Source organism: Gasterosteus aculeatus, chromosome 12, assembly GCF_964276395.1.
Source record: "Gasterosteus aculeatus chromosome 12, fGasAcu3.hap1.1, whole genome shotgun sequence".
Lineage (NCBI taxonomy): Eukaryota > Metazoa > Chordata > Actinopteri > Perciformes > Gasterosteidae > Gasterosteus > Gasterosteus aculeatus.
The window spans coordinates 11,320,246-11,347,104 of record NC_135700.1 but is presented as its reverse complement, the minus strand read 5'-3'; the positions used below and the strand labels follow the sequence as shown (position 1 = coordinate 11,347,104).

Here is a 26,859-nt window from a genome sequence, read left to right as displayed (position 1 = left end):
GGCTTATCACATGCTTGCAGGAAATGGATTCCTTAGCCATCTCGTTAAATTCTGTTGATGCAGAACAATTTGAAACATGGCACGAGCAGCAATGACATTTAAAGATGCCTCGGCTTAATTATATTTCGCAAACATTTGGTTTGTTTGTCCTCTGGGACAAAGTGGCTCCACTACAAAGTTAACTTGTTAATAATTCAAAATGAATCTCACTTTTTGTCGGGTACCAATCATTATCTCCTATTAGTGCTGGTTAAGGGCATTCAAGGTGCCTCAAACACAGAGAGGGAGATTTGCTGTTACTTAGAATGAAGCACACACACAGCACCAGGAACCTGATTCTCAGCAAACAAAGTTTCTGGAAAAATGTCAACGATTTAGAAGACTAATTGAATAAATGATCTAACCATAAAGCACGGGAATATCTGTTGAGCTGTGAGTGGTCCTTGTCCCCTTTGCATGTCTCTAAAATCCGATCCGCTTCATACAGTATGTGAAGGCTTTGCTGCTGGGAACCCGCGGGGATGCTTTCTACAATTCCATGAAAGTTGGACGCACAACACGTTTCAATATGATCAAACTTTGAAAAAAAACAACAACAACTCCCTATTCAGCAACAAATGGGGTTTACGTGCGTCTAGTTATTGAGTCTAGCTTGTGCCTTTTATCTACTGAAGTTCACTTGACTATTCTTTCCTTTCCGTTAAGTTAAGACTAATCTGACTCTGGATAGCCAACTGAAAGAAGAATGGTTTCCCACTATAAGTCAAAGCGCATTTCCCTGCTGTAAGATGTGATAGTGGCAATATTACTGCCAGCAAAATAGCTCTGCTTAATAAATCCAGGCTATATATACCATTGTTAGCAACATGGGTTAGTTTTTCAGGTTTGGGATCCCCAGGAAAACGCCCCCATTCTTAACTTTTCCCTCTTCTTTAAATTGGACTGTGATTTTTTGGCAGTGGTAGAAGAAATAGGCGCAATAAAACTTTCAATTAACTATTAAGAGTAAAAGTATTAATTCGCCACAGTAAAAGGTCATTAAAACTTTTACTTCAAGTGAAGAGTGAAAAGACTCTTGGATTTACTTAGAGGTTGGGTGTTACGCTGCCGTGACCGATGACGCCGTTAATTCCTGCAACCATCTGTCCAACATGCTGCTGTCAATTATAATGTGACGCGGTATAGTTTATTGAAATCACCGCTTATCTTCGTCACATTTGAATGTAATATTTTGTCGGGAATCTGCAAGGTAACCAGTATCATTTTTCAGAAAAGTTACAGTAGCAGTCAAAGGTTTGGACACACATTCTCGTTCTATTGAATGAGAACGTGTGTCCAGAGGCCTGCAAATAAAAAATCAGCTCACTTATTTTGTGGGCTCAATCTAAGACAACGGGGGAATTTTTTTTATTCAAACGTCCATCTATATTTCAAATTGTAATTTTCAAAATACTTTCACGCAAGAAGTAAATTATTACAACCACATTGTACAGAGCTGGTTGAGTTGTGCCTATACGTAGAAAACAACAACACAGAGGTGTGTTTCGACTCCATTAATCCACCTCATTCACAGCGGCCTTTCTATGAACATACAGCATTCACATTTGTGACAGCGTGTCCTTCATGAAGCTAAGAGCAAGGTGCATCCCCATCGATATCAGCAAAAAGAAGAAAAAATTAAATCTCAGAATATACACTGTAGGAGTGCATTGATTTAATATACTGCCACGAGACCTTGCTCCTACACTCGACATGCAATTTGGAAATAAATTGACTGATTTAGATAGAGGCAGATGGAGGGGAAAAAAAATTGTAAACCAGGTCCGCTACCATTGAGTCAGGTGACATTGCGCAACAAATCACTTGCATGAATAGAGAAAGAAAACGATTTGTATTTCTAAAAAGTAATTTTGTTTGGGGAAGGTGCGTTGATTGCCATATATGTGAATCTGTTCCTTACTCGACTCGAGGAGCATGAGCATTTTATAAAAGTCAATGTTATATTTTGCTGTTAGCATAATAATCAGAAAGGCCAGACTTTCATCCAAAGAAAAAACGAATCTCATTTATTCAGAGTACATAATAGAAGGCCAACTGCTACAGCCAATTTCTCCCGTGCTTTGTATACTGCTGTGCAGGAGCAGAGATAGTTGACTTTTGCAGCAGCAGACTCCATTGTGCTTTAATTGAGCCCAATGAAGAATAATTAAGTAATTAAAGGCTTGATAAGAGAGAAGCAAAGTAAACAGATAAAAGACGAGTGTGGCTATTAACAATGTGGCACACTGAAGCGCAAATTGAACATACCTTCAGTATGACATCATTAGAGGAACACAAAGCATCAAAGGCACCACCTAAAATGGGCCAACAGTCTGCGTGTCATTTCTTAAAAGCTTGTGATTGTGAATATGCACACACAATGTAATACTTCCCAGCTGGACTTTGGCAATGGGAGTGCACCGTGATATTTTCTCCACTCTGACATTAGCGGGTTTATTTTTTGAGTAATTGCACAGCTTGATACGTACTCAGGGGTTTCCATGAGAACGATGAAAGTCTTATTTCAACAATGCTGCAATTATGGGAAAATATGTGAATACATTTTGAGCGAGTTCACAGTTGAGTTGACTGAAATAATAAGAATAAAAAACAAAAACCAGTTGAAATTGCATTTCAAAACGTATCTGTTTTTCTAAATACCAGCCCGTTACACAAAAAAATCCTTACAGTTTAAATTTTGTTTTACCCTCTATGTGTCATGACGATACTGCAGCACGCTCATATTACTTTGAAGTTGTTCATGGTGCCAACATTTTCCAAACAGTGGTATCTGCTTTATTCAACATAGAGCAGCAATAATCTCTGTTGGCATCATATGCTGGTTGGCAGTGATAATCTATAATCCATTCATCCAGAGTGGGTACACAAATGCATATTTGTTTCCTAGGATTAAAAGCTTATAGAGGGTGTATGGCATGGCCAATAATGTCGATCCATGCCAGCTTCGACAGAATTTTTAGCTGTACTGCAGATGTGCTTTTTTCAAGTCACAAGGTAGTATCCTCAGTATCTGAAAACAAAGTACAGTCTAAAAGGATATCAATGCTATCAATCAATGCTATCAAGATGCCGTGACGTTATGTCTTCTAATAAAGATGAGAGATTGGAAAGTAAAAGGTTTTTGACCCCTGAGAAACGACACTTTCTTAAAGACTAAACTAGATATGCACCAAATGGCTTTCAACTCTTTTTTTGACCAATTCCGATTACTGATTTTACAAGTTTCTACCAAATCACATTTGTCTCTGCGTCAACAATAAATGACATGACGGTTCCAGACTGGCTTCTTTTTACCACCCTCACTATACCGTCCCAAAAATAAAATTTAACCCGCAAAAGTCAGTAGAAACTGTCAAATATTCATAATGTGATTCTTTTACTTTGTTATTGTCTTTTCAAGTGGTTCCAAATTTATAAATTGATAGTTTGGCTTAGCTGTTTGCTTAAGCCTAGTTTATGCTTCTGCGTTTTCAGAGCGACGCAGACGCAAGACCCCCTTGCGTGTCCCTTGCGTGCCTTTTCACGCCTCCTTGCGTCCTTGCGTGTGTCGAGACATTTTTCTAGGCTTGCGTCGCTTTTGACGCAAGCGACGCAAGTCTCCCGCAGCGCACCAGGCTGCGATTGGTCCGCTAACTACATCCTTTACGGAGTCTCACATTTCCGCTTTCATAGCCCGATACCACCATTATTAAAACGAAGAATGTTTACGAGAGAACAGATCAGATTCAGGCACTTTTGTCGGAAAAAATGCGTAAATATGACCGCTTATACAAGCCGTCATTGGCGGGTGGGATTCACAGAGGGAGATCGCCGCAAACGCCGGTTTGCCGGTCGAGAGGTGCACAAAGTTGTGGAGGAAAATACAGGACCAATGTGTCCGCGATGAAAAGCAACAGTGGCAATAAAGTCTAAATAAATAAATAAATAGACGTGACTCTCTAGGTCGTCTTCAACAAAAACACGTTACTCCGCCTGTTGTTCTGGCGGTGAATTGCTCTGCAACACACGCAAGCCTTTTAGAAGCATGAATTGAAACTGGTGCGCCGACGCAACGACGCAGAAGCATACGCCAGCCTTTAGAGATTGCGTCAATAGCTCAAATAGGTCATGATTTCCCCACCAATGTGTTTTTCATATTACTGCGAAACCGCCTCTTGGAGAACTGTATTTATTCCAATTTCTTGCAAATTAACTACAGTTAGCTATTAGCTACGTCATTAGGACAAGCAGCAGCCCCCCCCCACTTCTTCAACTCAAGGGGGGTGTTTTCATTAACAAGTTAGTTTCTGCACTTCACTGTTAGTCACCTTGGACTTGTTTTCTTGCTTTTACTTTGCTATGAGCCATTGCCTGTGTTTCGTGTTGTGTGTCATTTACATGCCTGGCTAACAGGTTAAGCGTGCCGTTTTAGCGCGTTCAACAGATTGACCTCTCTGTCGCGTCACTCTAAGCTCTTCTTGAGTCAGATATTACTGAACCAAAGAGTCATATCCAAGTTTTTCAGGTAAGCCTACTCTGGAAGTTCAACTTTGCAGATTCCACTGAGGTACCAAGCAACAGACCGAAGGCGTCAGCCTCCAAAGCACCCTTACATAACCATTTAATCACCAGATGACTTCGCCACACTACAATGCATATATCTCATTGGGCATCAGCAAATGCCGCCACAAATACGTCTACCGTTGGGAAACAAAATCTTTCTTCAAGAGCCGTGTCGGCTGTCTGTGACATTTACTGCACAAACTGCTGAAAATCTATCCTTAAGCTAGCTGGTGCAGGGACGCAAGCCTTGGATTGTTCGCTTTGTACTTGAAAAATGTTTCGCTGATAAATCTTAACAAGCAAAGGGCAATGTGTTTTCTGCCAATTTTTCAAATATAGAGCATCAGAGCACACCAAGTACGATATGATAAATGCATGCATACCTGCTACATGTTTTACAAAGGGCAGCATCACCTTTTAAACATGTGTGTAAAGGCATGGCTACTGTATTTTTTTAAAAGCCAGATATTCTGCACTGAATGCAAAAATTGTTTATAAGAAAATTATAAATATTTCTGTTTTATTTGCATCTACCTATAAGAAGAAGCCATCCACTTTGGAATGTTTATGATAACAGACAAATACCATTGTATTTTGGAAAGTGTCCGACATATGAGATACACAAACCATCCAACAGGAGTGATGTTCTCAACCTTAAACCTTTTTACGGTCGAAAGTTCACCCAATGCGTAAGGATTGTTGATGCCATATATTATATCGAAGTCAACAGTAAATCTGATTCAATCATCAACATTTAATAGTTTTTGATTGAATTTGGTTACACTATTTCATTAAGGATAACCCTAGAATTGGAATTCATTTGACAATTATTTTCTTTTATAAAGGCAATGTGCAATAAACATTCTCTAGAAGCGTAAAAAGAAAATGTTTATATAAATGGTAGACATGGCGCAAGTTAATTTAACTGATCTTGCTGAATCAGTGTTCCACCCAAATTGTAAGCTTGTCAAGACTGACTGCACAACTAAATACAAATACAAAATTAAAGTGGCAATAAAAACATGAATAATGCAACATAAACATGTTGATATGATCATTTGATGATCAAAGGCCGTGCTTTTATTTTTTCTCAAAACGTACATCCATTAAAGACAGATGGAAGCAGGCCAATCCCATAAAACTAACACATGTAAATAGAATGGTGGATGTATAGCCTACTTACTTGTCTTTTACTAACTCAATTTCCTCCAAATCTTCTAATAACTGTGATAACCACATCTGCGCATCGTGCATCTGTGCATTCATTTCCTTTTCTTAGAGTCACAATCTCAAAGATCTCTGTTTCCTTCTCTTTGGCGGCACATACGGCAATAAGCAGTAATTGCAAGACGGGATCTCAATTCCCAGAGATGGGAACAGTGTTGGGAATGTTGCCACCAAATTCATAATACTGTAAATGCATGGGGTTTCATCAGTGAGCACTAGGCTCAATGCCCATTATGTTAGCTCATTCAGTAATGGATGGTTATTCAACAGAGATTTATTTCAATGAAAACCTTTGAGATTATTACTCTAATGTTTCTCCTCAATTCACTTTCTCTGTTTTGTCATTTTAACTAAATAACGTCTAACTTGATTATTTCATTGTTCCCATTATTGAGACCAACACAGGTGTGAAAATGAAGACGGTGAAGTGCAGTATTAAAGCTGTTGTAACGGTTAAAAATGTACTCAAACTGCTGATGTTTAGGTGGGAGACACATTCCACAAGAAATGATCCCTTCTTAGTCAATATATATATATATATTACATTACTATTTATATTCTAAGCAGGATCTATGAAACACCATAAATTAGGCTTGGCCTGACAAGTAGGTCTCTGAGTGAGTGATCTGTTGTCCAGATGCCATTCCTCTGTATTCAGGCCTGCACTGCCATCTGCTGCTCTCTGCTGTGAATCACACAAGGGGCTTGACAAAGGACGGGTTGAAAGGTCATCTGTTGCTGTTACATCATTGAAAATACCCAGTTTATAAAGGCCATTGTTTAGGAATAGTTGGAAACAATCCATTTTTTCAATTTTACTTTACTTTTCATTAATGAAATATTATTCGTATTAATGGTTATTGTCTGTTTTTTAAATCAAACAGCAAAGGGATCCATGTGAAGACTGGATTACTGAGAGATGTTAAGTCACACACTGGAATCCATCCTTGCTTCACAAGCAAATTCCTTAGCAGCCTAACAAACAAAGGTAATTAAACCACCTCAAACCAAGTGCGTCTTCCTCATTATTTTTAGCTGCAGAGTGTTGCTGCAATGAACTTTCTCACTGCTGGACACATCGACATGCGGACAGCAGAAGCCAGGGATTTTTATTTGAGTTTGGGATTTTATTAATAATTATTATTATTATTATTAAAATTAAGAATTCAATACTTCATTCGGGCATGAAAACGGGTCACGGGTGAAAAAGGTGAGAAGGATATTACTACTCTACGGCAGGCGTTGTCCCAGGGATCATTTTTTGCATACCGACGAGGGGGGGGGGATGGGAATTGACAACAACTAATAGGGGACACGTCATTAAATACTCATCATGCATTATATTGCATTGCATATAATGTGTGCTGGTCAACTAGTCTAAAATTAATTTTAGACAAATTTTTGCGTAGTTTAGAGTGACAAATCGTACCAGCGTACTTTGAAGTCAAAATGCGTATCAGGTTGGCAGGTCTGCTTATTGATAGAACGGTGGACCACTTTACCTTCTGCCTCGTCAGTCCCCTCACCTCAAAATCTACCTCCTCAAAAACGGTAGCGTTAGCTAATCATTTTTCACCAGAGCTTTAGCTAGCTGGCCAACGTCGCGTTCTCTCCTGCTGTGTTAAATGACTCAACTCATCAAGCTGTAGCTAACGTTAGCTAAGTCTATGCAACAAAGCTCCTGGGTAACTTACCGCCGTCCGTCACCCTGACAGCCGGCACGGCGAGCGACAGAACGGGCACGTGCGCCCCGCGGGCCACCACGCCGCTCGCCACCACCTCGCGCGCCTTCTCTGTTAATAGGTAGGCTTACTCCTACCTGCGCGGCGGAACAATGATATTCAGAGAATGAACGGACGTCCAGGCGTTTATCTCTTTAGCCATCCGACTCGTGGCATTCTTTAATGCAAGCACAACATGCTCAACTGCCCGCTCACGGGAGAGACGGGTACACACTGAGAAAGGGGAGGGAACACTGCCCTTATATGGGAATGGTGCTCTTGATATCACGACTCAGGAAACAGTTACAGGTACATGCATTCATACACTCTTAACACTCCCACTTATGAATGACATGTATACTGTGCAACACTTACATGACCAAATAAACAAAAACAGAACAAAAACATGGCATAGTCAAATGTCAACATTTTATACACCAAACATGATTTCCCCAAATTTCTTTAACTTAAGTTTGGAGGCAGGCTTTGTCATAACGTCTGCGACCATGTTGTCGGTGGGACAGTAAACAAGGGACATCTCGTCTTCCTTTATGGTAGACCTGATGAAATGATATTTTATGTCCACATGCTTAAACCGTTGTTGTTCCTAACAAGCGCAATTGTCCCCTGGTTATCCTCGTAGACAACCGTTTTCTCATACACATAGGAATCCATCCCTCCCAGTAGTTGCTCCAAGTGAATACACTCCTGTATTGTCAGAGCTAGAGCCATGTACTCGGCTTCGCATGTGGATAGTGCTACTGTGAGTTGCTTCTTGGTTTTCCAAGATACTAAGGAACTACCTTTACTCATACTCACACAATACCCGGTGGTACTGCGTCTGTCACTAACATCCGCAGCCCAGTCTGCGTCGCTATATGCTCGTATGCCTAGGCTTCCTTGGCTTTTTGTGAAACAGAGCTGTTTGTCTGCAGTACCTCTGAGGTACCGCAAAACATGTTTCACCGTGACCCAATGTTCATCTGTAGGGTCAGCAAAATGTTGTGATAACTTGTTCACTACGAAACATATGTCTGGGCGTGTACAGGTTGTCAGGTAAATGAGGCTGCCGACAGCCTCCCTGTACTTCTTCACATCAGAGATTTTAGACGCACCTTCAGAGTATTCTAGCTTTGGTTCACATGGGGTTTCTCTAACCCTACACTCCTGCATGTCGAAACGTTCCAGTAGTTTTTCAACAAACCTCCTTTGTGACACTTTTACCCAGCCGTCAGACTGGCTGAAGTCCATGCTCAGAAAATACTTCAACCTACCTAGGTCCTTCATCTTAAATCTGTTAGAAAGCATGTTTTTCACCCTCTCCAAACTCTGGGTGTTGCTGGCTGCGATGATCAGATCATCCACCCAAATGACCACTATTACCTTTCCTGTCTCTGTAGACTCTTTTGTGTAAACACAGTGGTCTGTCGGGTTCTGAATAAAGTTGTCATCTACTAGGCAGGTGTGGAGCATCTCATTCCAATTTCGCCCCGACTGCTTCAGGCCGTAGATTGACTTCTCTAGTTTACACACCAGCTCGTCTCCCTCCTTTTTGTAACCTTCAGGTTGTTCATGTAGATGTCTCGATCAATGGGGGCATGTAAGTAAGCGGTTTTCACATCCATTTGATGCAGAATCAAATCGTCTTGGGCTGCCTTCTGCATCACTACACGAATACTTGTCAGATTTGCTGTTGGTGAGAATGTCTCGCCATAATCTATCCCTGCTCTCTGGCTGTATCCTTTCGCTACAAACCTAGCTTTGTACTGGTCGTTTCCGTCAATGTCTCCCTTAATCGAATATACCCATTTTCCTCCCACTGTCTTCCTGCCCTCTGGTAGCTTAGTCAGGGTAAAGGTTTGGTTGTCCTCTAGGGACCCCATCTCCTCGTCCATTGCTTTCTTCCACTTTCCTGACTCAGTTGATGTCATGGCCTCTTTAAAGGTCAGAGGCACACCACAAACTGCTCGGTAGCAATAATCTACACTAGTTAGCGTACTGTCGTCATCAGCATCTTCCAGAGAATAATCTCTTAGATACCCCGGGGCTTTACGCTCTCTGGTAGGGTATCTCCCACTGTCGTGTGGCGTCTCCCTAGGATGCTTCTCGCAGTCGTCCTCTGATGCGGATTGTGGACGGTCAGTCAATACATCGGTGTTCGGTACGCTAGGCTGTGAAGTCCCTACTCCCTTATCGCAACCCCCTTTGGGATCCAGTCCTAGCTCCTGAGTCTGAGTCTTATTATAAATTGTGGTGGTGGATGGTGAAGATGGTGCGGGTTGGAGGGGGGTGGTCCTGGTCAGAGGCGGTGGAGGGGGGGGGCATTCACCGGCACTGCAGGTAAAATGGTACCGGTAATTGTGTTTAAAGTGATGTCATCCTGCTTACATGTGTAATGAATACAGCTGTGATATTCTGGTGGTTACTCAATCACCAGGGAATTAATCTGTAACGAGTTTGATTAGCAACTCATTCCTTTTTCGCCTCTCATCTGTGAAAATGTGCTCCTTTTGGGAACTGGCATTGGAATTTATCAATATGTGTTGCCTGTAGCCCACATGGACATTTGAAAAAATGACAGTTTAATCAATAATTGAAAAAACATGTTGATTTATAACAATAATTCCCTTTTAAATTTAATGGACTACAGTTATTAAAGTCTTTAATCTCATTAAGTGCTCGGCGAGAACGACAGCTTTGTTTCTCCGACTCGCCCTGAAACAAGCTCCATATCTCACGCGCTTGAGCGCCGCTCAGCATCTCGCCGTCGTAGACCGAGCTTTGGCCTGTTTGACCTCTCGTGGCCCACCTGCAGTACCTTCGCGGCCCACACTTTGGGAATCGCTGCTGTAGATAAAGTCTGCATCCTCATCTAGAACATGACAGCATTCGGACGGGATCATTTTTTGCATACCGACGAGGGGGGGATGGGAATTGACAACAACTAATAGGGGACAAGTCATTAAATACTCGTCATGCATTATATTGCATTGCATATAATGTGTGCTGGTCAACTAGTCTAAAATTAATTTTAGACAAATTTTTGCGTAGTTTAGAGTGACAAATCGTACCAGCGTACTTTGAAGTCAAAATGCGTATCAGGTTGGCAGGTCTGCTTATTGATAGAACGGTGGACCACTTTACCTTCTGCCTCGTCAGTCCCCTCACCTCAAAATCTACCTCCTCAAAAACGGTAGCGTTAGCTAATCATTTTCCACCGGAGCTTTAGCTAGCTGGCCAACGTCGCGTTCTCTCCTGCTGTGTTAAATGACTCAACTCATCAAGCTGTAGCTAACGTTAGCTAAGTCTATGCAACAAAGCTCCTGGGTAACTTAACTTAGATATACCAGAAAATCTTTAAATTATTGAAACCATCACTCACCCTGTTCGCAGTTCACTGAATCTCCTGCTCCCTTCTGGCACGCGCACCTGTTCGCAGTTCACTGAATATGAATACCCCCCCAGAAAAAACTCATCGAATCAACACGATTCACGTAGGTCACCTATTTTGGTTTCAAGACGGCAAATTTCGCCGAAAGGTGAGGGATTTTCATGCCTGAAACTAGCTCTGGCTTGAGCATGACGCTAACGTGTGTCCTCTCTCCATATTAATTCACAGGCTACACAGTGCTTCCTAGCCTGTGTAACCTTTGCTGCCGGTCGCCGATTTCGCCGAAAGGTGAGGGATTTTCATGCCTGTATGATAATACAGGCATGAAATACATACAAATAATGAGGCATGCACTAGGCCGGTTGATTCTCTCTTGTGGGGATTTGTTTTCAATATTTCAAACGGCACTCGAACGCAGCCGGCCTAATCCGTTCTAATCTGGGAAGCGACGTCACCAGATGAGAGATGACATCTGTGGATACTAGCTTTACTGTTCAAGTGAAATAAACGCACGTCTGTCATTTTGTGAGACAAAATGTCTATAACAACCTGCCAGAAGGTTACCCTTATATCCTGCTCTGTTCTCTGTGTTTCTCTCTTCCTGCCCAGAATGCTTTTACCCAGAAGGACAAAGGAGACGGGTCGGCCAGAGGGTAAGGCGGTTTATCACATCATCATTCATCAATCTGTTTTTTTGTTATTGCTGCTGCTGCCAGATGTTACTTTGACATTGGAGGGCCCGTGTGCGTACGTTCTTCAAAATGTTGTAATTTATTAGAAAAAAGGAAAAAATGGATTGGAACATGTGTTTACAGAATATGTTGTGGAATTTTTTTAAAGTACGGTATTAATATTTACAGATTTTCAAAAATGTTTAGGCCTATCTATTCATTTCTTTTAATTCATGTCTACATTCAATTTTAAAAAGCACAATCAGAGACATGATTGTAGAGTCTTGATCATTATAACGCTCATGTCTTCAATGGAAGTACTGAGACAGATTAAGCGGATTTATCTGTTTATTAAGTGGATGGAAGATGGAGAAGGATACTTAATATTTAGGGATACTCTAAATCACTAAGTCACAGGCTCCAACCACATATCTGTAAATGTCCATCCATCCATCCATCCATTGTCAAACCGCTTATCCTGCACACAGGGTCGCGGGGGGGGGGCTGGAGTCCATCCCAGCCAACTTCGGGCGATAGACAGGGTACATCCTGGATTGGTCGCCAGCCAATCGCAGGGCTACACAGAGACACACAACCATTCACACTGACACTCACATTCACACATCTACGGGCAATTTAAAGTCACCAATCAACCTGATCCCCAGAGCATGTCTTTGGACTGTGGGAGGAAGCCGGAGAACCCGGAGAGAACCCACGCAGACATGGGGAAAACATGCAGACTCTACACAGAAAGGCCACTGGGCAGAATCGAACCCAGGACCTTCTTGCTGTGAGGCGACAGTGCTTCCCCATTCATTAATGCTGTAGCTTTTGAGTTTTATTTTTCCTTAAGAAATTACGGGTTCAAATGTTCGTTTTTTTACAAAGGCCAGAAATAACTTCAGTTCCACCACCCAAAATACAGCAGTTAAACCCAATTAAACATTATATTGGTCGCGGTTTGTTACCTTTGCATGCAAACAGGAACGGGCGCCTCTTTCCCGTCAGCCAAATCTCATCAATGTTTAGGAAACTATGACTTTAATGTGCGTTTTTGTTTGTTAGCAATTTAGTCAGAGCTGCATCGGTGGCCGAGTTGGTAACATGCGGACTCCTCGACGTTTGATGACGTCACCGGATGACGCGTTGTTTGAGTTTTCCCAGTCAATCTTTTTTTGAGTATATTGTGCTTTATTTGAGATGAGTTTTAATTTATGCGAACAGACTTCAGATCACAAGCAACAGCGCTCATATAAGCTAGTATTTATTTGTATGAATATTTTACTTAATGTTGTCTGATCAACTACTCTGATTGTATTGGTAAAAATAACATTGTTGCTTTTTGACCTAAAAGCAATAGACTACATATTTAATGGACTAGATAAAACACAAATTTAAAGTTGGGGAACTTGCAGTGCAGCAGCATGAATTCTTAAAATATTTATTGGCTAATCTCTTAAACTGAATGCTCACATAGTTTAATACAAGATGGATCTAAAACATTGTCTTGAAAACGTCCCTCTAATTATTGATAGATTGACTTTTGTCTCCTCCAGTTGGACCTGGGTTCTACCCTCCTGTGATCCACCGGCTGTCATCACCAGAGGACCCGAAACGGTGGGGTGTGGACCCCTCGTACTCCACGACACACAGCGCAGAGGCCGTGGCCAAAATGAATGTCATCGGGCGAGGCAAAAAATACAACCTGATGGCTCAAGTCATACCCATATATGGCTTTGGGATACTTCTTTACATCTTCTACATAATCTATAAGGTAGCTATTGTAACTGGTCTGCGTGGTAAACAGGCTTTATGAATACAAAACACTATTTCCCCCAAAATGCATGAGTATGAAGTGTTTATCATTTACACCACATTTTACCTATTTTTTATTTTATTTTTATTTTTTACCATAATAACCATAGTTAACATCTATTATCCTAAATGTTTTCACAGCTGACATGTAAGGTGAAGACTACTGAATCAGAAAACCACACGACAGGTATCAAATCAAACATAGAGAATACGATTAGTAAGTACTGTATCCCTCTGATTTATTGAAACCATCGTGCTGTCCCAAAAATGATTTGTGTCTGACTTCCTATATCATTTAAACTGTTTACATTTGTGCTTCTTAATCTGTGGCATACAGCTATTCAGTCAAATATTTGTTATTTAATAACATAAAAATGTTGCAATTATCTTTTTGCCTAAAGAATACATGTTATTGTGTGTCTTTGAATGTGATACACATATACTGTATAATTTACACAAAACGACAGTGAAACAATGTTTTCTATTGTAAATCTTGCAGTACCTGATTATCAGCTGGTCAGGCTACAAGAGAGGCTTCTGCAAACCGAAAGGAAGATGGAGAGAATTGTCTCTGGAAAGAGTCGAGGTTCTGGGAGGTGAGCCTTATTTTTCCTCTCAACATCCAACATTTCATCGCCCATAGCAACCAGAACGAAAATCTCTCACATTGGGATAAATCAGTGCAGACCCAGCGTGGAAGGGCTGAAGATTAAACAGGGAATTATTCAAATGTGGAAAGGCCACTTGCATATTTTACTCAACAGCTACATCTACTACTCTATTTGAAAATCAGATAATAGCATAGATTAGGAATTAAATCAATTTCAGATTATCAAGTTGCTACTTGTTGGAACTTTTGCATGTGCTAGACAATTATTTTTCAGACGACATTGAAATCCTCATTCACTCAGTAGGAATCAGAAAATTGAGCCCAAAGAGAAACGATGCATTCCAGTTATATGCAGCAATTGAATGTTAGAGGAGTATCACTTACAAAGAGCTATTTGCTGAATCAGTGATTGATGTACCATAGCTTTCCCATCTTGCATGACTACTTAATTATCTGTGCTGTTCTCTAGTGGCAGAAGGAGGAAGAGTAAAACTTGTACTTCAAAGAAGGAGGAGAAATTACTCAAACAACTCAGACAGATAACGCTGCTGATCCAAGAAAGCCGGCTGGAGACAGACTCCCCAGAGATGGAGGCTGAGGAGGTCCCCTACTGTGTCGACTGGGAAGGTACGAGCCTCGATCTGAATCTCAGGGCTCCTCGCATCTTTTAAATAAATCTACACTCCTTTTTGGACGCGACAAGTGTGTCGAAACCTTAGACTGGTGCTGTACGGTGGCAGATTTTTTGTCTGTAGTCATTAGACTGATGCATTGTTTGTCACACCAATGCAGGCTACCCAGAGGAGACCTACCCAGAGTATGAAGAGCCCTATAAAAGACGAGGATTCAACATCTTTACACTAGAGGAACCCCCCCGCCAGCTCACCGCCGAGGCCATGGCCGAGAGGATGGAGCAAGAGGAGGAGGATAATATGGCAAGGAAACTATCTATTGTGGAAGAAGTAGATGAAGAGGTGGAGGAAGATGAGGATAAGGAGGAAGACGTAGAGGATGAAGAGATGGAGGAGGAGGAGGAGGAGGAAGAGGAGGAGGAGGAGGAGGAAGAAGCAGAGGACGTAGCAGAGATGGAGGAGGAGGAGGAGGAGGAAGAAGAAGCAGAGAAAATGCAGTTGCTCTGTGTTCCTTTATCGCAGCCTTCTGCAGAAAGAAAGAACGAGAGATTAGGTCTGGAGGTAAGCGAGGAGTTACAATGTCTCAATGGAGGGAAGAAGCAAATTAGTTTTAGTGACCACAACGCTGTGTTCTGCTACCCAAAAGACGGTACTTATGAAGAGGTGGACGGGGATGAGGAGGGGGATGATGATGAGGGTACAGAGGTGGATGAGGAGGAGGAGGAAGCGGATGAAGAAGATCCAGTGATGGAGGCGGAGAGCCTGCAGTTCAGCTGCGAGGGTTGTCCCAACCCGGAGGAGGAAGCGGAGGAGGACAACGAGGACTATTTGTTTCTGTCGGTGCCTGTGGACGACGGTCACGCAGAAATGCCCAGAGAAGTAGGGTCGAGTGGGCTGAGGATGCGGAACAGGAGGGAGACATAAAGAACCTTTTGAAAATACTTGATGTTCCCCGAATTGTATGTTTATTATCCCTGATCCCTAATGTGTGTAAAACATAGACCGAGAGCTAAATAGACAGGTGCAATGTGTGAACGCGTAGTTTCCTACAAATAGTAACAACAACAACCATCACTCTCATTGGCTGAGTTACTCTTTTAGTCAGACAATTGCTCATGCGTTCTACAGAAGTCACGGGTGCTCACATCAGCAACTGAGAAAGAAGGCTTTGCTAAATAAAAAGTGGTGAAGTAGTAGAAACTTTGACTAATCTGTCGTGCATTATCTGGCTTCACCTGGTGGTCCAATAGGGTTCTCACAGGTGTTGAGAGGTCTCTGTGGTGCAGTAATGCAGCATAACACCTTAGAATAAAAAGGGACCTTTATAAATAACATCCGGGGGAGCATCCCAATCACCCCAATGGAAATCGCCATAGTAACGAGAACCAGCGTGCACACAAACAGAATGGGCAGGTAGATTGTAAGATATAAATAGTGCCAATAGTGTATTGTAGTCAAATTTCAAATTACAGTCAATACAGCATAACTTTTCTACTGCCAACATAAAGTCATTAGGTGCTGGTAAACTTTATTAAATACTAAGAAATTCATCCATCTTGCTTGAACCAGCACAAGAACAGAGATTAACTGCAGTCCATCATGTAAGGCGATAGTGTTTCCTTATTACTGGAAAAAATGAAACATTTCCCCTGCAGCATCAGACAAAGCAACGACATTATAAGAGAACAGTCCTTGTGTGAGATTACAAGATGATGCTGAATGACGGACATTGTTTTCAACAGCCTCGCCGTGCTCACAGCGAATATGTGTCTTAAACCAGTATACCAGTATTTGAATTGTCCTACACAGGTGTGATTTCTAATAACAAACGGTGCAATCCATTAAGGTGTCCCGTGCCAGAGCGCCGGCATTGTACTCGCTTGCTAGCTTACAATCAAAACTCAAATTGCTTTAATAGTTACACCTACGCTTCTTCTAGTGTGACTAGTCAAAATGTCAGCTGTATGAAAGGGCCACTGTAATTATTTTTTTCTGACATTTGTAAGGAACATTGCCATTCTAAAAGGACTTTTGAATAATATATCCAATTGTTTATGCCCTGTTTTATTGTGTTACAAAACCATGACATCTATTTTTCAGAGACATTTTTGATTTCTTACGTTTCGCCCATGAAGTTGCAGATAAGCACGGAGAGACGTACAGAGGGAGTGAGACTGAAACTCAATCTCAGACTCATAGAGATATTGATGAAGAAAAGTAACGGTAAGATCAAGCAGCACGAAGTGATCATACAAAAAATGCAAAGCGGAAGCGGTCAAAATTTAATTGAACATACCTGTAATGTTGGAAGTGTGTCACTAAAATAATTGATCCTAAAGTTGTTTACGTTACTGTAACAATGCCAGACGTATAGACACTGCTGCTTTTCAACTTTGAATGAAACATGTGCATTTTATAATTTTCTTTTCATTATATTATGTAGAACTCCACCACATGTAAACGTTCAAGTGGATTGGGAATCATCTTTTGAGCAATATTAAAAAGGATACATGCGTTGGCGTAGTTAGGAACCAAAAGTATATCGTAGACCAACGAGGTGAGTATCATCCATTTCCCAAGACATGACTTTATTATTGGTGGAAAGAGATGGCCTGTTCACTGTCTGAATGACGAGCAAAGGTCTAAAACTGCATCAAATTAGGAACATGGTTTGACTCACTGAAGTTTTATTTTTTTCCATGATCAAAGGACTACTGTGTTTATGCCACCACAGTAAACTGTACACCATTTATTGTACATTACAACGAGAACACTTGAAAAAGAGAGTGAAAGAACCTTTGGTTCCTGGATGTTTGAAAAGCATACTTCACAGAAAAATAATCAACAATTTGAAAATAGAAGTTTAAAATAGTTGAAACACAGTTGAGTACAAGAATAGCACATCTGATAAAGATTTCCTCATAACCCAGTGACAATAGCGGTATCAGAGATTGTTCTTTGCCTTCATTAAGCTTTTTAATGGCCGTAAAATACAAAATATCATATATTTGAGAAAGACTACTGCCCCGAAAAGGAGCAAGAAGAAGAATATTTTGAGTGTAAATGTGAACAGCAAATGCCAGTTAAATTTGGAATGTACCAGCTCAGCAGAGCATAAAATATATAACAAAACAGCAAAAAATGAAATGTCGAAGCGGTGTTAGCAGTTTACTGTGTTTGATTTCAGTAAGTAAATTTGTGTTCAATTTTTTTTTTTCAGATTACATCATAAGAACTAAGAACTGAACTAAGAACATCATGAGCAGAACTCAGGCCCAAATGTCTTGAATAGTATTTCTGCTACCGGATTTACAGTCAAAGTAAATCCTTATTTGCCTCTTTAGTGTAATGTGTTCTTGGTCCTAAATTGAATTCAAATATGTCTGGACAATAAATAAAATAAAATGTTGTCCAGTGATGTTTACTTTTGTTTTCTCGAAGTTTTGCAGCTCCAGCTATCTGATCACTTTAAATGATATCTACATTAGACAACTGAATTCAATAAATGACCTCTGATGCATGTGAGGCAGCCAGAATAGCAAAGACAAATTCAAGCTCAGCTCATTGTGCGGCCGAAGCGCAACACTGGAATTAGTCTTCAAAAGGCACAATAAAGTATGTACAGCCATATCTCATCCACTAAAGACTTCAACGTGGAGTGAACCATCGTCCTATACATTCACATAAACGACACTGTGACACAATATTGTAAATGGTACACAGCACACCGTTACATACACCTTTGCCACGTTCACGTCCAATCGTTGCGTGGAAAGAATAGATAGTCCTACAAACTTATGTGCTTGTGGCTCCATGGAGCCAATACTGCTCAGATTGTTGCAAATGATAACAGAGAAAAAAGAAAACAACATGTAATAAATAAATAAATAAATACATAACGACGTGCATGTTATTTTAAATTCAGTGACTATATAAGAAGTATTCATGCTTGTGTGTGGCGATCACATAAAAAAGGTACAGATATGTAATGGTTAGTTATAATTTACAGATAAAGAAATGTTACATTTCTAACTACTACATAAAGGAGCATTGTTTGTTTGCATGATGCCATTACAGTACAAAATTACTATAGTTATCAAAACAAATTCATCGAAATTTTAAAGTGAATTTCTCTGTGCTTCTTTTCCTCTACTGGCCAAGGTAACCTCTCCTCCCTCCCTTACCTCCCCTCCCCCGCACACACACACGAAACTCGAGTCCCACAAAGAAGCACGACTTCAAGGTTTTTGGAGAAGTCCGATACCATCCACAAGGATACTTTGTGAGAGGACGCATGGACCAGTCCTCCACCAGGCTGGGGTCTATTCACAGGCCAACTTGCTGTCAAAGCTGGAGAGCGCAATGGCAAAGGCCTGCAGGGCACACATCGGGTAGTTATAGTCCATGGTGAAGACATCCTCTGCCACACGGCCAAACTGCATCACGATGTAGTCAGCTGCAGAGGAGAACAAGCAAAACACATTTGTTACTCCAACACCTTTTCTCACTTTTAAGTATTGTTACATTCTTTGACAAAAAAAAGAGGAAAATAAATAAAAATGAAATCGTATAAAGAGAGTGTGTTTCTAAATCATAAAAACATCATCACACCAAATGTACTCTGTCGAGATAAGTTAATATTAATCAACTCACGGTCGTTGTCGTGAATGATTTGGAAATTCTTGACGGAGGCCTGAGTGACTCGTCCGTGGAAGTTGAGCACGTAGGATTGTGTGTCATCGTTCCACACAGGAGTCTTGTTGTGAAGCTCGATCACGCTCTCTGTGTTCTTGTTTTGCCACTTGGCCAGAAGTGATTCGTGGTCCTGTAGTAAAGAATAAAATGGTACAGCTTGATGACATGAACCTCAGATCAATTATAGAGATAGTTTGAATTGGTCGGCACAGATGAAACCATGTTGAAATTAGGGTGATACATACATTCCGTGGGCGAATAGACACTCTCTCATGGTCCATGTTCATTCCAGGAATGATGACACTCATTTTGCGTGGTCCTTTGAATCCTAAAACATTTGTTTCCTAGATTGAAAAGATGAAAAACTGTACTGTGCTCATCCACTGGGCGTAGTTCTTAGGAAAATGTTTTGTTATTGTGGACTAATTAGTTATCTCCGTCTGCAAAGAAAGGAAGGTTCAGGCCCTTTATCCACGGTCCATAACTTGATTTCAACTCGATTATGACCCCTCAGCCCGTTGTATGAAGGCTTCGATAGTATTATCCGAGCCAGACCAATTGCAGCTGTGCATTTCAAATGCACCTTTGTCAAATTTTCAATGCAGGTAAAGTTACATAAACAGCAGACCCTCTATCGGTTCATTAGGGTGAATGATATTAAAGCTAACAGCGCTAACAGAGCTAACAGAGCACAGAGCTGCGCAAGACAGCAGCAACAGAGCCGACAGAGCTCGCAATGTTTACCTGAGGGGAATCAACAGCGTTATCAGCTCTAACTGCAGTAAGAAAGCAGTGAGCTAGCAGGTGCACTAAAAGCACGCACGGCCAGCACGGCTATGTCAACAAAGAATGGAGAAGCTCGGACATTAACACACACACACTCGGAGTGATACTTGATCCGCTGCTCAGGTTGACATTACTCCACTATACAGTCAAAGGTCTGGACCCACTTTCTCAACAGAATTGAGGTTGGCTGCTATATTCATCACATTTGCTTTTGTGTTAAGGGGCATTTTGACCAACTCACATAGCAAATGGCTGCTAGTTCTTGACGCAGGCCGCTAGCTTCAAGGCTGGTTGTGCTCTTCATGGGGTTCAGACCGCTGTCGTATACAGTGAACTTCGTTCCCATGATGTTGGACCTGCAAAGAAAATATAACTGAGGAGGTCCGGAGATGCAGTTGCACATCATGACGGCGAATGTATCGATAGTGAAAGCCAGCCAACTTTTCACGTTAACGCCAAATTATGTATAGCAACAACAGCAGCCATTGGAAAAAGTCCCAACTCAAGTGACCCTGACTGTGAAACAGTAAGAGAGCTGCTGGAAATGTTTCTTGTGTGATTGGGGCTCAGCAGGGATCGATGGCCGGCTTCCACGGACACAGAGGGAGGCCGGGGGCGAGCGCCAGCGCTTTGTTTGGAGCTTCCTCCAAGGTAGCGAGTCAGTTAAAGGGAGCTTCGTCATGACCTGTGTTGTGAAACAGCATTTGTGTGTCTAAATGTTCTTCTGATCCTGTCTAACTGCCTCGCGTGGGAAAGACACTGTAGCACAGCTCTGCTATTTTATGTACCATAAATGTTGCATCCATAGCATATAAATGAAATGGTGCTTCCTAATTCTATGAAATAAGGTGTTATCCAAATGCTTTATGCATGGATGGTATCATGGTATCACACTTGCACAATCAGTTGCAAAAATGGGAGATATTATGAAATTAACATTCCCTTCAAAACCATGGATTTGTGATCTGTTGAGAATATCTAATATCAACACGGTGGAATATTAAGTATTTCTTTCTAATAAGATGATACTTCCTCTTATTTTGCTCCATTTGTCTTCCTCAGTAAAAACATGATGGCAGCTACTATCTGAACTTCACCAGTGTAGGTTTCATCCTCTCATCTTCAAAAACATAAGTCTTAGAAATACCCGACGAGGACCAGAGGTGTTGGTTCTGTCCATTGTAGGTAAGGTGGGTTAGCCACAATCTTATGGCCCTGTGGCTCGCTCCTCATTTAGGCCCTCGCCTAAGCACTCTCGAGGAGCCCCAGATGAAAGGACACCGTTTATTTTGATTTAGATCGGCATCATTCAAGCTGGAATTTGATTGGTTTGAGCAGCGCATCGACGAATGGTCAGTCCAGCTCTGAAGATTAAAGGCTGCACACAGGCCTATTTGATTAAACCCCGAGGAGTTTCCATGGAGCCAATAACGCGGCCCCGGAGCCCTCTCTAAAGATTATGTCTCAACTCACTTTCAACCTCTTACTGCGGCCTTGAACAATGCAATTATTTACAGCTAATGTACATTTAGAGGGAAGGCATAAAATAACATGGTTTTCCTTAATCAGCAACAGCGTTTACACAACAACATAACAAATAAGTCTAAATCATTCATGCTATAACAGTAGAGGACACTATTTCTTATGTGAATTATTAATATAAAGATGCATCTTAACAACTACTTATTAACTTTTCATAAATTAGCAGACAAGGAGTTCATCATTTATCCCGTAGTAGCAAAAGTTGAGTTTTTGTGAACATTACCTTTAAATGTTACATGTTCTTAAGAATGTATGGATGGAGATACGGGTAAACACTAAGTGTACTTAAATAATTCACAACACAGGAACAATACTATATAATTATAACTTAATTATAATTTAGAGAGAATTCATAAAGCAGTGATTAAGGAATCATATACAACACTTGCTCAAGAAATATAAATCTTTCATGTGGCAAAGCGTCTGTGGACTTACCTCAGTTTACCGATAAAGCTCTCGCCGCCTCGAGACAGATCAGTCGGATCGATGGAGATGAGATAATTGGATGTTTTACTCTTTTTCCTTTTCCTTCCAGCTAACAGGAACACCTGTGACAAGCCAAGCCAGAATAACAATATATATCTATAATGCACACACAACATTATTTTGTAATATTTTTGTATTAAGTATTAGGACACTTGAATAGCAAGTGATTATAAGATTATTAATAAACATTTGCATATTTGATGCCTCATAGATGTGAGTGTTATAGAAAGTGTAGACAGAATTTCTTTCGAATATCTGAATAATAACAGCTAAGCGACGTGAAATACCATCTGACCTTTTAGAAACGGTGCCAGTCATTGTGACCAAACATTTGAATTTGTAGAGTTTTCGTTGTTAAAGTTTACAGTCTCTGCCGCCTGACACTTCTCACCTTCTTGCCGTCCTCTCTCTCCAGGTGAAGGTAGTAGGTGGGATACATGCCTCTGTCCATGCCCTTCTTGTCTCTGGTGATTCTGCACTTCACTCGGACCCCCTGAGGTGCAGGACGCAGGGAAAACTCTTCAAGGTCATCCACGTCGATGGCGGGTTCATTGACTGGCGGGGTGGGTGCTGAGGCCACCTCCTGCAGGTGAAAACAGACCATGCAGGGCGTCCCCGGCGGTGAGATGTGAGCCGACTTTCATTAGAAAAAGTAATGAGTAATGAGTAATGAGTCTGAAGATCAAATTGTCCACTGGGACTGAGAATCAGAACGCAGCGTCTAAAATTAGGAACCTGGTGTAGCACTGAGTTGACTAAACCGAGAGAGATTAGAGTGGAAAGGGGAGCAAAGACCAGATGATGGTTATCATGTGTACAATTCCACCTGGGGTTTCACTCTGAACAAAGGGAAGAGGCTGGAAAGACGATGTGTTTTAAAGGGATCGTTGGGGACTTAAAGTGATCAGAAGTATGTGAAATAATGGCTAACAACAAATATTTTCAAAATACTTGACATACATTGCAAACTAATGCTTAATATGTCCCACCTGAGCCGTTATAAATGGCTCCCCACCTCAGGTGTGGATCTTTCAACCAAATTACCCTTTCAAACTGCGAGAGACACGCACACACAGTAACATGAGAATATTCCCCCAACACCTGCCGTCCATTTTATCAGATTTTTGTTGTCATCTACAAACAATATTTGAATTATTTGCTATTTCTGGCTATTTATTTACTGACCAAATAACTGAATCTTGTGTGTGTCACATTAAGCCCCAATGATCTAAATCTGTACTTGACAATCTAGTCATGACAATAAAATAGAGTGCTAAAAAGAGTATAGCATAAAAATGTAATCTTTTTTTCCTGCGTGTCATTCAGGCACACAGGCAGGATAAAAAAAATCCTTTTGCAGAGTGATCGAGTGTGTGCTGTGAACTCCATTTTACCTTGCAGGACTTCTTGCTCGTGGCAGAGCCCGGCCTCGTGTTGCTGTTGAGCTGTGACGAGCTGGAACTGATTTCATCGTCATCGTCTTCTTCTTCATCAAAATTCATACTGCTGGATATACCTTCAAAGAAGGAGAAAAAACAAGGCCAAAGAAAAAGTTGTTTTACAGATTTGTTTTCCCTGCAGTTAATTGGTAACATGAAATGCTCCAATAACTGCAGCCTTCAACACATTCCCTCTTCACCCAGAATAACGCAAGTAAAAAAACGAGACAGTTTGAGCTTTGAAGATAATGACATATGCCTCATGTTTACGAGTTTCCATTAAAGGATTATATTATTTGAGTTGATGTCATTTTTATAATGTTGTCATCTATAGTATGGTAAGTACTTGCATAATTTCTTACCAGGAAATGTATTTCATGTCGTATCTGACATTTTAATGCATAGTGCATCATGGTAAAAGTAAGTGATACAACATACAATGTACAAGTAGTTGTAGGATGAAGGTAAACGAGAATTATTCATGTCCCACGAGGCTCTATTTGAACCTCTTTTAAAACATGGGAATGAACAAACTACTCATGTGATGTAAAGTTGCATATACTCGACAAGAAACCAAATCTACATAGAATAATGGATTAAGAACCAATTGAAAGAGCAAACAGCATTATTGTAAGATATTGTAACTGCAACACTTTTAACGTGGTCAAAATCATTCTTCAGGTCAAGACCTAAAAAAAAAAAACGTTGACTCGGTCAAGAGCATGAACACTACTTTTTGCTTAGATCTTTACCATGCCACCCTTGGGTTTTGTTTGTTAGAAATAGAAATCACTGTTACATAATGTACCGATTAGTGAAGACGCAAAAATGTACAATTAGTATGTCCCAAAATGTACAAGCAATAATACATTAGGGGATTTGAAATCAGTGTTTTCAGTGACAGTATTTTTAAAGGATCAAAATCACAGTTTCTCAAGTTATATCATTGACACACTGTTTCTTAAACAGCATTCATTTGCAGTTCTCACACGATTCACTATGTTCCACCTTCCCACCAAGACACCGCGGCAGTGGAACACCGCCGTGGGTGTAAATGTAGACTCAAGGTCGTTACTGTTACAGATGCAGTGACAGAACCTCCCCCCGCACCCTGCCGGTACCTTTCTTTAGCATGGTGACACGCAGATCCTGCTTGCTCTGCGACTGCGTGCAGCTCATGACCGGCTCCGCCTCGCTCTCCTCGGCGCTGGTACGACCCACCGTCAGGATCTGGATCGGACTATCGTCCTGCTGGGAGGACGGACCATCCATCGCTGTAGAGTCACAATCCCACAAGGCTTGATGACTGAATGTGTGGCTGTTCTGTGTTTAAGTAGTTGTTGTCAATTACCTTTAGATTGGCTTATAATGTTTAGGAGGTAAAGACACAATGTTCTTGTTGCTACGGGCATTCTGTGAACAACCAACCTGTCTACGAGAGCGAAAGAACAATAATGGAAATAAGCTGCACAGCTCATTTTTTGAGGTTATGTTTTTTTGGAAATCCAAGAATTTGTGCGGTTTTGTTGTGTGCATTTGGAAAAAGCGTCTAATAAAGTCTAATAAATATTTTTTCTCGTATTTAATTTAGTCAATTCTGCATTGAGAATGGACATCAGATATGGATATCATATTTATGGAGCATTTTCATTTATTCTACCTGAGTGAATTCATCAATCTGTATTCTTCTATTCTGTTCTCTTTAGACGGAGTTCCTGCACTTGAGAAAATCCGAGGATGAGACGGAGAGTGAGTCCATCAGTTTGCCGCGAGTTTGCCGTGACTGACCTGATTAATCTTTTACCCCTGTGGGATCTCATTCACTTTGTTTCAGTTTGTTTCTGGGACACAGTCATCCAAAAGGTTATCATCTATAGTATTGTGCCGTATCAGATTACAAAAAAAAAGTCAAGACAAGTCAAATGTCACCAAGTCAAGGATGCGTGAGCCACATATGTATTCAAAGACGCACTGTGGACGTAGTTGGACTAAACCTTTTTTTCCATATGAATACTGTATGTGGCACATACACCATCACACACAGCTGAGCTCTGATAAGCGCAGCACCAAAGTGTGGCTGGCAGCGGACGTTTCCAGATGTGACTTGAAAAATCACAAGGCAAAGCAGTGTGGGAGGATTGCAGTGCTTGGAAAGACAGTTGTAGCCGCTCAGCAAAAAATATTTGAACCTTTCTCTTTCATTTTTCGGACTGCTTTGAATAACAAATCTGTTTGCATTTTTAAACACAAATACATAAACTTGAAGAACAAAATGCTTGAAAATATCCTGATTTGGCTTTTATTTACATAAAAACATGCTTTTCTGTTCTGATTTAGTCTTTTCTCAACATCTCCTTTCTTATTCAGCTGTGTTTCAACCTTTTCTTGTAGCATGTCTAATTATCTGTCATCTATCTATTGTGCAGTTGCACTGACCACCCCTAACAGGCAGGGCGCCTTGCTGGTAGGCTGACCTTTGTGCTTGCCCTTCCTCTCCTTCTTGTCGCTGCCCGTCTGTGGAGTGGAGCTGGCCGATCCTCTCCCCTTTTTGGCTGAGCGAGGCGGCTGCGTGTCAGGCATCACCCTCTCCTCCTCCTGTTCAGCTTCTTGCACTGCACACAGGGACGGAGACGACCAGCAGCAGGGGCAAGGTTAGTGGAGCAGATGGACGGATGGGAAGAAAAACAAAAAACCTAAAAGTTACACTGACAAAAAAAGTAGTTAAAAAGCTTGTATAGTGAATACTGACCCCGACCCCTCTGACCCCGGACAAAACCTGTTTGTGCCCCTTCCATCTGGCAGGAGGACGAGGTCCATCAGGACCAAGACCTCCCGCCACGCAAACAGCTTCCTCCTCATCAACAGAGCCCGAGTCCCCCACTGACTGACTCCAACATCCCACCTTCACACTGCACATGCACATACACATGCCACTTTCACATACACTCACAACACAGTGTGTAGAGTATGTTACCTGTTAGCTTGTGCACTTTATTTTTTAACTTTTTTCTTTCCATTCCTTCTTATCCTTTATGTTTAAATTGTCTATTCTATATCCCCCTTGCCCATAGCCTTATATTTTATTTTATACCGTAGAGTCAAATTGTAAATTTGTAAATTGAACATGCTGTTGTCTTATCGGTCTTGTTGTCCATTGTCTTACTGACTGATGTTGTGCACCAACTGCCGAGTCAAATTCCTTGTATGTCCAACATATTTTGGCAATAAATGTGATTCCTGAT

At 41.1% G+C, this 26,859-nt stretch overlaps 2 protein-coding genes across 4 annotated transcripts in view; one reads left to right on the top strand and one right to left on the bottom strand.

Moving 5' to 3' along the window:
* Positions 1–11,381: 11,381 nt before the first annotated feature.
* Positions 11,382–18,084, top strand: ric3a (RIC3 acetylcholine receptor chaperone a). Of its 2 annotated transcripts, none has more exons than XM_040160409.2 (6): positions 11,382–11,594; positions 13,169–13,386; positions 13,569–13,644; positions 13,927–14,023; positions 14,507–14,664; positions 14,830–18,084. In XM_040160409.2, the coding sequence occupies exons 1-6, from the start codon at positions 11,477–11,479 to the stop codon at positions 15,591–15,593; spliced, it is 1,431 nt and encodes a 476-aa protein (XP_040016343.1). In that variant the 5' UTR covers positions 11,382–11,476; the 3' UTR covers positions 15,594–18,084. The 2 variants fall into 2 exon arrangements, with proteins under 2 accessions (XP_040016343.1, XP_040016353.1); XM_040160419.2 differs by having other exon boundaries at positions 11,398–11,594; positions 13,569–13,614.
* tub (TUB bipartite transcription factor) overlaps positions 17,340–26,859 on the bottom strand; it is a 31,058-nt gene continuing 21,538 nt past the window's right edge. For both annotated transcript variants that reach the window (XM_040160394.2, XM_040160386.2), the window contains exons 4-12: positions 26,092–26,229; positions 24,739–24,891; positions 23,573–23,694; positions 22,570–22,761; positions 22,128–22,240; positions 20,392–20,506; positions 19,610–19,708; positions 19,323–19,494; positions 17,340–19,125 (exon numbers count right to left, since the gene is read on the bottom strand). In XM_040160394.2, coding sequence (XP_040016328.1) covers positions 18,992–19,125; positions 19,323–19,494; positions 19,610–19,708; positions 20,392–20,506; positions 22,128–22,240; positions 22,570–22,761; positions 23,573–23,694; positions 24,739–24,891; positions 26,092–26,229 — 1,238 coding nt within the window. In that variant the 3' untranslated portion in view covers positions 17,340–18,991. The remainder of the gene's footprint in view (positions 19,126–19,322; positions 19,495–19,609; positions 19,709–20,391; positions 20,507–22,127; positions 22,241–22,569; positions 22,762–23,572; positions 23,695–24,738; positions 24,892–26,091; positions 26,230–26,859) is intronic.